The sequence below is a fragment of the Alexandromys fortis genome, unplaced genomic scaffold (genome assembly GCF_014885135.2).
Source record: "Alexandromys fortis isolate MF-2015 unplaced genomic scaffold, M_Fortis_MF-2015_v1.1 scaffold_5, whole genome shotgun sequence".
Taxonomy (NCBI): Eukaryota; Metazoa; Chordata; class Mammalia; order Rodentia; family Cricetidae; genus Alexandromys; species Alexandromys fortis.
Window position 1 is genome coordinate 27209189 of NW_026067924.1, and position 16059 is coordinate 27225247.

A 16059-nucleotide genomic window follows, 5' to 3' on the forward strand; every position below is an offset into this window, starting at 1 on the left:
AAATAAACCCTCTCTGTTTTAAGTCGCTTTTGCTGGCATTTGCCATAGCAATGGGGAAAGTGACTAATTAAAGGAAGAAATACGCATTTCTAAAAGCATTAACAAATGTCTAGAGAGAGGATGCCCACAGTGATCTGCTGTGATTCTTAGAGGCTGATGGTAACACAGACAACATTCCCATGGAAATCTCCGCTAGTGGTTTTGCTTGATTCAGCCAATTAGCTTAGCAACCAACCACCAATAGCACCTTGCTTCCTTCACACTCCACGACAAGCACGTTCTTAGCTCATTTTAGTTGTAAAAGAAGCCCATCTGTTAGGTGGTGTTAAGACACAGAGAGGTGTTCGTGTGGGATGTTTGGACTCCTTTTTAAATGCGTGACAATATACCACAGGTAAGAGAAGAGCACAGGGCAAGCCAAACACTCCCAGAATTCTCCCCTCTTCTCCCTTCCCCTCCTCTCTCCTCTCCCCAGAATTCTCCCCTCCCCTCCCCTCCCCTCTCCTCTCCTCTCTTCTCCTCTCCATTCTTTCATCCTTGTCTCTTCTCTTTTCTCCCCTTCTTTCCTCTCTTTCTCAGTTTCTATTCTGAGCTCTCCCTTTTGATCTAAGAGATGAATATGACCCCTTCCCTAAACCAACCTCAATATCAGACACCTAATGCTGCTGCCGCCGTGTCTTCTCTAGCTTCATGCCCTCGAAATGTTTCAATAGAAAACCCCTATTTATCGTTTTTATTGTTAAAGAACTGTAAAGTCCATTTTGCAATCATTCAAATTTTTTCTATAGTTAGGAGAATGAAGAAAAGGAAGAAGAGGATTGTCTAAGAAAACGAGTTCATTTCCCACACTGTCTGGGGCTCTTGGCCACACATTACTGATATTTTCTTATCTTTAAGATGATGATGGGGCTCCAGGTGAGCACAGAATTCCAAATGAGGTCAGGATGTTAGATAAGACTGGGGCTTTAGGTAAGGGTAGATTTCCTGGTGTTGGTAAGTAGGTAGGTGACATAAGACGGTCTGGACAGGAATGAGGCTGCACACACACCAACTGTGGATGAGAATGGGGTAGCTGGTAAAGATGGGGCTGCAAGGGGAGATGGGGCTTTAGTTTAAGGGTAGAACTTCCACTGAGAGTGGGAATCCAAATGAGGACAGAACTTCTGGTGCACATTCAACCATAGGGATGAGGGACTATAGTCAACAAGGGAAGACGGTATTCCAGGGGAATATGAGACTATGGGTGAGGATAGGACTCTGCGTGAATTTGGTCCTGAAGGTGAGGATGGATGCAGATTAGGAAGGATCCTAGGTATAATTGATACTGCCATGAAGAATGTGTAAATTTGGTCCGATAGGTGGGGTGACCTGATGGTCAGGGTGGGTTGCAGGTAATGCTGGTACAGTGTTAACGATGGGATTACATGTGGGCACAAGGCTGTGGGTGAGAATAAATATTTGTGTGAGTTTGGTCCTGAAGATGAATTTCAGATGAGGACTAAACTCTGTGTAAGGACTCCATTCTTCAGGTGACGATAGTTTCCTAGTAACTATGGGAATAGGGAGAGTGTGGGGCCACAGGTGAGGATGGAACTATGGGTAAGGATGTAACTATGGAAGAAGATGGATCTGCTGAAGTTGGGAGCAGGGTCTCCTCTACTGGATAAGATCAGCCAGTCCCCTTTCCATGGCTACAAGGCAACCAAGAAAGACAATCCCACCCCCATACACATTGAGTGAGGACCATTCTACAAGAGAAGTGGGGTTGCTTACTTAGACTGTCTTCATCCTCCGTGTTTGTGGTTCCAGGACTTAGGTACTTGAAGGGAGCGAGGAAGGTTGACAATATGCTTACTTTGTCTGGAAAGAGAAAGAAGAGGAAAATGTACTTTTGACATCGGAGTTTCAAGAAAACTCAATACTTTCATATGTTCTGATTACCAAAAGATTGGACGAGGGAGGAGGAAAGATAATCATGGCTCGTCTTTCTGGCTCCATCTTTTATTGGATATTTGACAACATTTTATCAAATTCCTCTCTCCATTCATTTTAAAACCATATGATTTCCATCTTTCTTCCCTTCTTTATTTGTTTTTGGTACCTTCTACGCTCTTGTTCCACATCCTTGAAAACTTTAATTGCATTCAGGAGAAGAACCTTTCATCTATTCACAGGTGGGTGGGCTAATACTTATCGTGGAACGTTTTAGAAAGTTAAATAATTTCAGAATTAAGAGAGAATTGTCACGCAAAGGATTTTCCCAGCTCCCCCACTTGTGTAACATTTGCTCTAAGCTCTTGAATGATATACATGAGGTAAAAATAGTAGAAAGTTAGAAACACATACATGCACACAAGGGTCATGTCACTTAGTGGGTATATTAGTAGAAGTACTAGAGGTGAGGATTAGGCCAGAGTTAGGTAGAGGTCCTGAACCATCCTGGGGATGCTCAAATGTCATTGACACTGATGGAATTCCAAGGACCCAGGAATAGCTGGCTTTCTTCATCCCTCTTGTCCTGGTTGATGTTTATTTCACTCTGTAGCCTAGGCTGGCCTTGAGCTCGATATTTTCCAATCTCAGCCTCCCAGAGACTAGAATTACTTCTGTGCACTAATATGCCCAACTGGCAATTCTTCTCTTAAACAGAGAGGTGAAGGAATTCTAGGTGGGACGTGTCATTGGAAAACACATTTTAAAATAAGTATTTAAACAAGTCAAAATTCCTTATTTTAGAAGATTCCACTGAGCAAACTATACCGCAGAAACTGCGAGTGTCTGCTCATACAGCACCTGCTCTCTACTGCCAGAGCCTCAGTGCAGGGGACTCCTGGGATCCCCACTCTCTTTGTGTCTGTTTTGTTATGAATCTGGACCACAGATGAAAGGACTACCATCACTTGTTTGCTGTGATACAGCATTAGAGCTATTGCTGATCTTCTCTTAAGCTGGTTGGGGCACTGGCCATGAAGGACTTGGCTGCTGTGCTGTGCAGGGGTCTTTCCTTCTCCTCTACAGTCTTTCCCACTCGAGGGCAGGATGTTTTAGTGGGGGTCACTGTGTTCTACATTGCCTCTTGCCTCTTGCTGTTATTACAGAGGTGGCCTGCCTGTACCCGTATTCCCATTTGCACTTGTACCTTGATCTAAGGGCAGATACCCATGAAACGCTCACTGGTGGCTTTAACTGCCCTTAGCCTTCAGGCGACCAGACTCAGGATGGAACATGCTCTTTTCTTCCAAGGCTGAGCCTATTTTCTTTTTAGCCAAGCTTTCCAGAGGCCAGGGGAGATCACATTGAAATTCATCTCAGAGCCTGTTAACAGCTGTTGTTTCCAGTAGAGACAGGCACCAATATAGTGTTCACACAAAGAGAACAATAAATAACTCTAATATGAAGTGCCTGCTTCTCCTTCATTCTACCAAACACGAAGGATCGACACAGCAAAGGCATTGCTCCCCCCGAGTTCTCATCGCCCAAGCTCATTTACTCAAAAAGAATGAAATACCTTGCTTGAGTTATAATTTCATTAAGTGAGTCCAATAACGTTGCACAAAGACTGTGAAGCTCAAATGATTTTGTCTGGAGGATCTTGAAATGAAATTATAATTTTTTAATAAAGCAGGAACACCAGCAAAACCCTCTACAAAATATACCAAACTATTTCACAGCAAAACTGTGAAATATATAAAGACTGTTTCAGATCCATCCAAGTCTTCACTTTTTGTCATTCTGTTATTTTTCCCCATGTCTATCAAACAAAAAGAGTGCATCCAGTTAAAACTAAATTTCAGATGAACAATGTTTTTCAGAGTCCATATAGTCTCCATATTGCATGATGCAAGTATAGACCAGGACAAGTACTTATTGTTTATCTGAAGTTCATGTTTAAGGCAAATGGTGTGGACTGACATTTCTCTAAAGAAGATAGTCTACTGGCCAATGAGCACTTAATGATTACTATCAGCAGTTATTGAGGACATACAAGTGCAAGGAAAACCACAATGAGGCACCGCACCACACCCACACTATAGCTATTGGAAACGAGACAGAAAACAGAGTCCTGGTAGAGGTATAGGGAAAGTCACACCCTGAGCTCTGCTGATGCTGATACGACAGGGTACTGTGTGAATGCAGCCATCCCTCTCGTAGGTCTAGAGCTTAAAGAACTAAGAGCTTCGTTTCACAGTAGCCTAGAGACAGAGGTACCAGTGTCCACTGTCAGATGAATGAATAAACAAAAGTAGGGTACACTCTCATTGTGGAGTAGTGTTCAGCACGCAAAAGAAAGAAACCATACAATTTGTTCCCATATGGTTGCAATTATGGGCTTTAGAGTAAAAGACAAATGCTGTATGATTGCATTTATATACACAATCTGAAAAGTTGAAGGCACTGGGCTGTGAGAAAGGAGATGCCAGTAAAAGAATGTAAAGCTTTAACGTATGAGAGGACAAGGTTCTGATTCCCCCACAAACAGCATCATGGCTGTAGGTAACAGCAATGCATTGAACACTTGCCACTTGATGAGATTAGATTTTATGTCCTTAGTGTGCATGCATGCACGCACACACATGCACACATACAAAGTGGTAACTATGACTAGTGATGGGTATATTAACGTAACTATGATAATCATACCATATATATTAAATTATAATATGATAAGCTTTAAATATATATATAATTTCACAACCTGATTAAATATTTTTAAATTAAATTAAATCAAATCATAACCACATCAAAGACAGTAAAACTTAGCTGAATGTCCTATATTTTCTTTAAAAATATTTATCTATTTTATGTGTATGAGAGTTTTCCTTGCATGTATGTATGTGCATCACATGCCTGCCAGGTGCCCTTAGAGATCAAAAGAGAGTATTGAATCCCCTGGACCTTTAACTATGGATGATTGTGCCTTACCATGTAGATGCTGGGATCTGAACCTGGGTCCACTGCAAGAGCATTTATGCTCTCAACCATAGAGTCATAGCTTCATCCATCAAATAGCCTGTATTTTATCTAGTAGTCCTAATGTCTTTTGAAGTTTTATTTTCTCTAGTAGATTTTATATCTCAAGAACCAGCTTCTACCAATCAAATGAAGGCAACCAAATAAAACAGGGTACTCAGACATGCACAATTAAAGAGCCAATTATTATCTGCTACCAGCATTGCTTTACACGAGAGAAATATGTCCTCATTCCAGAAATAATGGTGTTTAAAATAGAACTTAACACATCATTATAATATTCTCAGAAAAGGGTGAACAATTACATTTTCAATATACAGAAAAACTGGAGCTAAGTTATTTGATGTCAGTGTCTTTCCTGATCTCCTCCTGGATGCTTCTTGTCCATTCGACATCTTATTCAACTGGCTCGCTGTGGATGGAACTTCAGTACTCAACTGGTTCTCATAAGTTTCACGGACATCTTTTGAAAGCAGATTTCATGCAGATTGCTAAATGAAAGATGGAGGCCATATTTCCTTTGACCCAATTCTCAGCATTTTGGGTGTATGAAGAATTTTTTTCCTGCATTGGAGTTTTTCTGTCTTTTTTTAAAATTGATTTTATTGATCTATAAATTTTTCTCTGCTCCCCTCCTCCCTGCCTTTCCCCTCCCCTTCAACCCTCTCCCATGGTCCTCATGCTCCCAATTTACTCAGGAGATCTTGTCTTTTTCTACTTCCCATGTAGATCCATGAATGCCTCTCTTAGGGTCCTCATTTTTGTCTAGGTTCTCTGAGATTGTGATTTGTAGGCTGGTTTTCTTTGTTTTACGTTTAAAAACCACTTATGAGTGAATACATGTGATAATTGTCTTTCTGGGTCTAGGCTACCTCACTCAATATGATGTTTTCTAGCTCCATCCATTTGCCTGCAAATTTCAAGATGACATTTTTTTTTCTGCTATGTAGTACTCCATTGTGTAAATGTACTACACTTTCCATATCCATTCTTTGGTTGAGGGGCATTTAGGTTGTTTCCAGGTTTTGGCTGTGACAAACAATGCTGCTATGAACATAGTTGAGCACATGTCCTTGTGGCACGATTGAACATCCTTTGGATATATACCCAAAAGTGGTATTGCTGGGTCCTGAGGAAGGTTGTTTCCTAATTTTCTGAGAAATCACCACACTGACATCCAAAGGGGCTGTACCAGTTTGCATTCCCACCAGCAATGCAGGAGTGTTCCCTTTACCCCACGATCTCTCCAGCATAAGTTGTCATCAGTGTTTTTGATCTTGACCATTCTCACAGGTATAAAATGGAATCTCAGAGCTGTTTTGCTTTGCATTTCCCTGATGACTAAGAACACTGAGCATTTCCTTAAGTGTCTTTTAGCTATTTTAGATTCCTCTGTTGAGAGTTCTCTGTTTAGGTCTGTATGCCATTTTTTTAAATTGGGTTACTTGTTCTTTTGATGACCAATTTCTTGAGTTCTTTGTATATTTTGGAGATCAGACCTACCTGATGTGGAGTTGGTGAAGATCTTTTCCCATTCTATAGGCTGCCATTTTGTCTTGTTGACCATGTCCTTTGCTTTATAGAAGGTTTTCAGTTTCAGGAGGTCCCATTTATTGTTTCTCTCAGTGTCTGTGCTACTGGGGTTATATTTAGGAAGCGGTCTCCTGTGCCAGTGAATTCAAGATTTACTTTTCACTTTCTCTTCTATGAGATTCAATGTGGCTGGATTCATGTTGAGGTCTTTGATCCATTTGGACTTGAGTTTTGTGCATGGTGATAGATTTGGATCTATTTTCATTCTTCTACGTGTTGATATCCCATTATGCCAGCACCATTTGTTAAATATTCTTCCTTTTTTTCCATTTTATGTTGTTTGCTTCTTTGTCAAAAACCAGGTGTTCAGAGGTGTGTGGATTAATATTTGGGTCTTCTATTTGGTTCCATTGGTTGTCCTGTCTGTTTTTATGCCAATACCAGGCTATTTTCAGTACTGAAGTTCTGTAGTAGAGTTTGAAGTCAGGGATTGTGATGCCTCCAGAAGTTGTATGAAGAATTATTTACACTTCTGGTTGCCTCTCAAACTGACTTGTTGGTGATGGGCCAAGGGGTTCTTCAAGGAATAACCTGGAAGAACCTGGCTAGATCCTTCCTGCTCTGAGGCCATTCTTATCTTTTTCTTCTTAGCTGTAGCTCACACTGGTTGATGTGATCCCACTGGAAATTGACCTAGATAGCATGGCCCTAGTGGGGAAGAGTAGGCTACATCTCACCAAAGCTTGGCTCATAATTAGCCAAACATTATTTTAAATGCATTGCTTGAAATGTCTTAGGACATTTGCATTATAAACCATATTACTTGTATAACAAATAACTTTGCTGTTATTAAACCAACTGTGTATTTTTTGGGAACATGTAGGGAAGCATTTTCAGGGTATGGAAGGATTTTTATGGAACCTCAGACATGAGAGAGCTGGAATTTGCAAGGCAGAGACTAATAATGTCATCGGCATTATATTAATCTGGAAAACTTCTGTGCTGAAAGATGTACTTACTGGAATAACTTGTGGCTATTTAAAACTCTTTCTCATCATGTTTAGAATTTAAAACATCTCTGTAGATTAATAAATTACATATTGTTTCCTGTCAACATTAACAATCTTTGAAAATTTATTTCATATATACTGTAGCTTCCCTATGCTTTGCCAATATTTTGGGGGTAAATATTATCTACGCATATGACTGTAGCTTATCTTTCATGAAAAAGACATGTGAACGGACCAGCAAAGTTTCATTTGGTAGCAGGGATTTGTGACTCCTTGTTGGGGAATATTATTTTAAGGTGTGTTACTTTTGTTTATGTTGCATTTGTTTAACTCTGTGAAGCTGTGTTACTATGCCTGACTAAAACATCTGAGGAATAAACGGGGCTGGCAGGCAGAGAGGATAAATAAGAAGAAAAACATCTGGGAACGGGAGAGGAAGGAGGAGGACTTCAGTGGCCAGCTACCTAAGTACACGGCCAGACACAGAGTAAGACGGAAAGAAAAGGTATGCAGGAATAGAAAAAGATAAAAGCCTTGAGGCCAAAGATAGATGAGATGATTCACGTTATAAAAGCTGGAAGAAGCAAGCCAAGCTCAGATTGGGTATTCATAACTAAGAATAAGCCTCTGTATGTGATTTATTTGAGAGCTGTGTGGCGGGTACCCCAAAAGAGTAAGAGAAAAAACATCACAGAACTCCTACAACGCTCCACCCAGAAGAATGCTAGTTATACTGAACATTAAGAAGCATGGTTGGAATATGTATGCTAACATAGTTCTTTGTCAACCCAAAATATCTGTATGTATTGAAGGTACTTTGTTAGGATAGGAGTTATCATATACAATCAGTGAGGACCTGATTTTCTTCTCTGATGTACTTATTCCAGGGAAAGAAACAGAGACATTGACTCTATAGCTAAATGAAACACCTGGGCTAATCCACAGTGCTATGGACTTGCCCACATTCTTATCTGGGGGCTAATGTGTTTAAGGAATTCTTTACCCTCCTCACCTTGTTTTTAAAATCCCAGAGTGAAATGTCTTTGCTGCCAAAATTTCTGGATTAATTGACTTTGTATTTCTTTTATCAAATTTATCTTTTTGTGTTTCATTATCTGTCACATATTTAAATCAAAGAGAAAAGTGTCATCCTTGATTTTAAGGCATATAAAGAAAAAGGGTCATGTGATGAATGATACGATGCTAAAAGACTTAAAGTTTAATATTTAGGAGAAAAATACGTGTTTGCTCCCGAAGCATTCACTTGGACTGTGCTCATAAACAGACGTGATCGTGGTTAGCTAAAACGCAGTGACAGATCATGCTGAGGAGTATTCCCACGTGAGAAAATCGAATGGGTGGTGCTTCCTCCTTTACTGCCCAGAGCTGAAGCCATGAGTTGACATCACTGAGAACAGGGAGCAATAACTCCTCAGTTTGTCTTGTTTTCCTGTAGACAAAGAGGGGGAGCTGTAGAGGGATTATCCTTTCCTTTCTTGTGAGCAGTGCCTGTGAGCATGTTATAAGATCTCAAGCTTATGCCTAGGTCTGAGAGAGAGCAGGAAGAAAGGCTCATTAATAAGGGTGGGAACGCTACTGGCCACGATGAATTAAAATAACACAAAATACATGAAGGGACCCTTTGCAGAGGTTGGACAGCAGGTGGTGAACAAAGACTGTCTCCGAGAAAAGGGAATCGTTCTAGTAGAAAGGTAGACCATACGGTGTCCACAGTGATATCCTCAAGTTGATCTAAGCAAAGAATAAAGGTTGTGCCATTAAGATAAGTAGAATTTGAGGGCAGAAGGAAGCTCCACACAGAGAGATAGGGCTCCAGACATGGCTGGGGTTCCGTGCTGTCTTAGCTTTATACAAGCGATTGGAGACTGTGAGCCTGGCAGAGAACAGTTTCAGGGGATCTTAATGCCGAGGGAAGAGTCAGGAGGTTGCAGAGTAATGAAAGTAGGTGTTTTGGTTAGATAGAGGAGAAAGTTTGTTTAGTAGGAATCTTAGAAAGGTCATGTCTCAGGATTGGTTATACCCTAGCTGAAATGAGCAAGCCTACTGACTGGTAACAAACTGCTTCCCAGAAGAAAAGTCAAGAAGACACTGCAATACCCAAACACAGAATCTCTGGTGTCTAGAAGGTAGAAACAGTGTTAATGATATTGTGGATGAGAAGTCAGAAAACAGTACCCCAGCCAGGAAAATCTCAGGCATAGTACTAAGGTAAGATAATGTTAAAATTAGCAGTAATGTCTTTATGCGGATGTTATAAGAATCTTTAAGAATTTTAATGAAGCCAGGCATAGTTGTGCACACCTTTAATACCAGAGCTTGAGAAGCAAAGACAAGCAGATCTCTATGAGTCTGAGACTAGCCTGATATACATAGAAAATTTCAGACAACAAAGGATACATATTGAGATCCTGCCTTGAAAACAAACAAACAAACAACAAAACAACAAAAAAGAATTTAAAGAAAACGTGGACATAATGAGTGAATAGGTGGCTTGTTGGTAGAAAAGACAAAATTTAAAAATAAAGTCTAAAAATGAAACATTGATGCCAAAAACTGTTATATTTGCAACAAAATATTCACTAGATTAGTGATTAGCTAAATAATCTTACTTAAAAATTCTAACCCCTGTTACTTGAAAAAATATATGCATAGTTAAAAAGTCAAAATAAGTGTTAAAATATAACACTGGGTGTTGCTACTTGATGCTGGGTATAGTGGTAATCCAGGAGTAGAGAGGCCAAAGCAGCAAGATTGCTGCAGTCCAGATCATCCTGCAACACATAGTGAATTCTAGATATACTTGGGTTACAGAGTGAGGCCCTATAATAAACAAACAAATAAAAAACAAATCCAAACCAAAAACCAAACAAACCTTAAACCAACCAACCAACAAACAAAAACTAAACAACCCTATAATATAAAACAAAGTATAACTCCAAAACAAACATGAAAATAAAATGAGTGATTCATTAAAAAGATAAGGAAGGGAAAAATAACATGGGATAAATAGAAAATAAATTAGCAGTTTGATAAACCTAATTCTAAACATACTATAATCCTATTAAATATAAATGGATTATGTACTTCAATTAAAGTGCAGAGATTCAGATTGTATTGAAAGTCAACCTGGCTGATGTCTGAAAGAAATCAGTTTCAAATGTAAAGATTATAAACATACTGAAAATGAGCGTGTATGAAAAGATATATCATGAAAGTACTAATCATAAAGAAAGGTATATGGCTAAATTAACAATAGACATTGTAAGTCTTGAGATGAAGAAAGTTACCATGAATCAAAAAGACGTTATCCCGGTAAATCATCAAAAGGACAACTCTGAGAGTGCATTCACTTAGAGTTTCAAGCACCATGAATCAGAAACTAACAAACTTAAACTGAAGGGTAGACAATACACCATCATCGAGATTTTAACATTCTTCTCTCAGTAACTTAAAGGGGAAGTAGGGAGGAAGGATGGTGTGCAGAACAGGAAGTTTATACAGAGTCCTCAGCTAGCCTGATTACAATGACAAGCACGTAATATTCCAGCCAACCAGGGAAGTATGTACTTTGATTTCCCTCTCTCAAGGAACAGTCACCGAGATAGGTAATTTGTTTAGAAATAAAACAGGTCTTCATAAATTTCAAAGAAATAAAACCATGAAGGCCAATTTTTGGCAATAATATGATTAAATTAAGTGTTTATAAATAAAAATTCAACTAAGCAAAACTTTAATAAATATTAATTATACTGTTAAAAGCAAAAAGGAATCCACAGGCTGGGATTATGTTCTTAAAAGTCCCAGAGTATATTTGTGCCCATAGTGTAAGAACTCTTATAACTCATTAACAGAGACTATAAAATCCAATTATAAAGATGTTTGAATGCAAACTTCACAATAGAAAATAGATGTATTGCCAGTAAATTCACCAACTTGTACTGAACAACATTACAGCTTGAGGAAATACAAATTAAAACCACAGTGAGATATCAATGCATAGTTTTTAGAAAAACTTACGTTTAAAAAGACTGCTAATACCAAATGTGGAAAAGATGCAGATATTCACAAAGCACATATTAGTAGATCATATGTGTAGCGGTAGCTGCTAAATATACACCTGACCTATGACTTACCAACCCATTTCTAGATTTTTCTCAAGATAATGTCAGTGAAATAGCTATCTTCATAAGGGATTTGTAAAGAGGCTTTTGTAGAAACTTTATGTATTATGACTCCCAATTCAAACTATCTCAAATGCCCATCAACAGAAAATGGACAAATGAATTGTAATATATTTATATGATGGCGTAGCACAGAGCTAAACAAAACAAAATGAAATAAACGGATCGAACTGTCAAACTACATCATGCTATGGCTGTGTCTCCGAAGCGTTAGATGGAGGGGAGAAAACAGTCACGAAGCGGAATGTGCTACTGGGTTGCATTGAGAAAGTTTGGAATAGGCAAAAACTCCTTCATGGTGAAAGAAAATCCTTCTGCTGTCTTGTAACTCTTGTTTCTGCAAACTGCTTTGTGGTGAGGGTCATCAGGCAGCCCCCAAGGTTGAGTTACAGGGTGGCTGGAAAGAGGTCATGAAGAGTATTTCTGGTATGATGGAACCACATTTTATGTTGCTAAGACTGTGGGCTTTGTGTGTATGCATGTGTTACGGTATAGATATTAAAACCATGGGCTTTATGTCTGTCTGCAGGTATCACTAAACCACAACCTTCCAGATTATGTAAATTACACTTCAGTGGTTAAAATGCTAAAACACAAATCATAATTGTACAAGAAAACAAATCCTCCAAAGCCTCAAAGTATCAATTTACCAGAAAAAGGGAAATGGAGGCTGGAATGTATGCTATTTCACCTATAAAGGAGGGTCAGGATAGCAGATGTTGAGTGAAGGGATCGACTCGGAAGAATAAACTATATAGCCACTTATGGCCTCATTTATCAAGATTTAGAGTCAGAGTTTATTGCCTGTTTATTTTATCATTGTGAATACTTAGATCTATTAAAAAGCCCTGACAATAGAATAAGAAAAACAACGATAACTTATAGCCTCAAAGATAAAGTGTAGTTGGATTTTCTTTTACTCTAACCCCATGTTGGAATGCCAAAATGCTGTTGGTTGTTTTTACTCTTTTTACTCTTTCTGGGGACCCACCACTCAGTCCCCAAATAAATCACACACAGCGGCTTATTCTTATTTATAAATGCCTGGCCTTGGCTTGTTTCTAGCCAGTTTCCTTAACTTAAATTATCCCTGTCTACCTTTTGCCTCTGGGCCTTTCCCTTTTCTTACTTCTGTGTATCTTACTTTCACTCTTACTCCATGGCTGGCCGTGTGGCTGGGTGGCTGGGTGACTGGCCCCTGATGTCTTGTTCTCTTGTCTTGCTCCTTCTCTCCTTGTTCTTCCCCGCCCCCTAGATTTCTCCTCCTATTTATACCGTCTGCCTGCCAGCCCCACCTATCCTCACTCCTGCCTTGCTATTGGCCATTCAGCTCTTTATTAGACCAAAAGGTGTTTTAGACAGGCAAAGTAACACGGCTTCACAGAGTTAAACAAAAGCAACACAACTTTGCATCGTTAAACAAACGCCCCAGTCCATAAACAAATGTAACACACCTTAAAATAATGTTCTACAACAATATAGTCTCTTGGAACCATTCTTAGAGTTGTGGGAAGGCGTGAACGCCAAAGCACCACCGAGCGGAAAGTCTCCTCTGAGAACTGAAGTGAGATTGCCAGAAAGTTGAAAGGCGAGGTCAGAACCAGGATGGCTGCGCACACCTCTGCAGCCCCGAGGACTCAGCTTATTCACAGAGACCATTTCAGGGGATGCAAAAGCTTTTATTTTCTGCAACCTATTTGTGCATGAAAATCCTGGGTTTTTGCTCTTTGTTTTTAAACAGCATCTCGTGTAGCTTAGGCTGCACAATGGTAGGCAAACACTCCACCCACTGAGCTATACTCCCTGACGAAATACCCTTCTTAAAGCAAGTAGGATGACTAGACAATCTCTTACAGTAGGGACATGCCAATTACTAGAAAACTCATTCATGCGAAATAACATATGCACTAGAAAGTTTAATGAAACGTGATGATTGCTAAACTATTGGAGAACTTGATCTTATCATTTGCCTCTAAAAGGTGCCAAGTATTTTTATAGGATGGGCTATTTCAAAACCACCTAAAGCGAACACGTTAGTGCTGTCCTCATTTTAAAAATTGGAAGTGAAGTTTTTGTCCTCTTGCAGGCCACATACATTTCCATCCAGCACAGCTATCCTGAACGATTATGTAACTGGAAAAGGAGGGTGACAGTTGGAGTCTACAGAACTCCGTTGGTACCCTTGGGCTACAATACTTAGCCTCTTTTGTAAGTTCCGTTCTTATGTTTCCTTTTGCCAAAACACACTCTGACAGATGGCCTCTCTCAAGCTTGACCCATTTTCTTCCATAACTGTATAGTCTAAGGGAATGCAGGTATGTCTTTAACTAAATACTGCTCCTATCTAAACACAGCCTCAAATAAGCATTAACACATGGGCCACCCCCAGAGTCAGGAAACTAATTAACCCGCATGGGATTGGGAGACGGCAATGGCATTCTGGGAAAAAGGCTAAGGGTCCTATCTTCATACTCTCAGGAACTTTTAAGTGCTGTTTTTAAGATCCAGTCCCATGAACCACACAAAGCGATCCCTCTAGCTTTAAAGAAGACCCTGGGTCAACACTAAGTTTTGTAAAACACAAGAAGATTCGAATTCTCATTGGTGATTGCAGAGAGGAAATATCCTCAGACAACTTCAGAGAGGCATAGAACTCAGGTGTTTGGTCCCTGAGAGCATCCAATTGAAAAGGAGACCAACCTGGAGCACCAGTTACTCACTGGGCCGTTGTGTGGGTTCAGTTGTGTCTTCACAATTCATATGACGTCTTAAAACTTAGTTGCTCGGAATGTGACTGTTTGGAGGTAAGGACTTACAGGCGGTGACTGGGCGAAGTAAGGTCACCAGGGTGGGGTACCTATCTGTGAGCCAAGAAGAGAGGCTCAGAGGAGTCCAGCCCCTGGCAATGCCTTGCTCTAAGACTCAGCCTTCAGAATTGTGGGGCAACAACATTTCTCCAGTTTAAGCCAAGTGTGGCATTGTTGCAGCAGCTTTAGCTAAACAGTATGTCCTTCAGTAAGTATTGATTTCCTGCAGATAATTACAGGGTTATACATGACTTCAAACTCCCTCACTCTGGCAGGATGATGCAGAGTCCTGTGTCCTCGGGGAGGCAACTTTACGAAGTAACTGATGGGCCAAGACCTAGGACATGATCATGGCTGTGGTTTAAGAAGCAACAGAGCGTCAGCTCTCAATATGTGGGTCACGACCCCTACAGGGGTCGAATAACAGATGTCCTACATATCATAACAGGAGCAAAATTACAGTTATGAAGTAGCAATGTAATAATTTTAAGACTGGGGGGTCATCACAACATGAGAACTGTGTTAAATGGTCACAGCATTAGGAAGGCTAAGAACCACTGCTGTAGTGGATTTGAATGCTTGAATGCAGTCTCTCACAGGATGTCTTATGAGGCTTTCCTCTCAGAGAGAGGAGAGCATTCTAAGTAGGAGGAACAGCAGGTGTGAGGGTTCTGAGTAATGATTCAGGATCTTAGTTGAGTTTCTGAAGTTAGTTTGGAGAGTTCTCCATTGCTATGAATATGGAAACTTGAGGCAGCAACGGGTTCAGAGTTTAAATTGGTAGTCTTGGAGATAGGTAGCAATGAAATTTCTGGGTGGTAAGAAATGATCGGGGGAGGGAGGGAGGGAGAGAGAGAGAGAGAGAGAGAGAGAGAGAGAGAGAGAGAGAGAGAGAGAGACTGAGATTCTTACTCAGACCGACCCAGGTCCCTCAGACTCATCTCTATAGTGTCCAGAAGGCCGGTAATTAAAGCAAGGTAGACGATCCATTTGTTACCTCCAGCTAGACACAGAGGTAACCTTGTCTCCATTGCCAGCTGAAATAGTCCTCCCAGTCTAAGGCTCAGAGAACATTGTAGAAGAGCAGGTAGAAAGGATGTTAAGAGCCAGGAAATAGGGAGAAAGGCAGTCAGTGAGAACCCATCTTACAGACATGACAGCCAATACAGTCACGAGCTCACAGAAGCTGTGGTTACTTGCACTGGGCCTGCTCCTCCTCAGGGTTGCCAAACTCATTGTATTTAACAGATCCTGCATCATCCTTCATCACTAAGCTCCATCAACCCAGGAAGAAGTGTTCAAGCTATGAGCCTGGGGTTGATGAGGATGCATTTAAGACTCAAAGCATAATGCTTATAGGAATCAGTCTTTCGTGGAAGTTGCAGTAAGCTGCTGGACATGCTGGGGCTATTGGGAGCCATGTAAGCACAAACAGGACTTCTGTTTTTCAGAGTCCCGTGTATCCTAAGCTGGTTTTACTCTTGCTATGTAAGAGAATGACTTGGAACTTCTTCTGGTCTTCTGACCTCTACTTCC

General features: G+C 40.2%; 1 protein-coding gene across 1 annotated transcript in view; it reads right to left on the bottom strand.

Annotated features, from left to right (window-relative positions):
* Adarb2 (adenosine deaminase RNA specific B2 (inactive)) overlaps positions 1 to 16059 on the bottom strand; it is a 541704-nt gene that overhangs the window by 177876 nt on the left and 347769 nt on the right. Inside the window, exon 2 of the mRNA XM_050142297.1 lies at positions 1774 to 1860. Within this exon, the coding sequence (XP_049998254.1) occupies positions 1774 to 1860 (87 nt within the window). The remainder of the gene's footprint in view (positions 1 to 1773; positions 1861 to 16059) is intronic.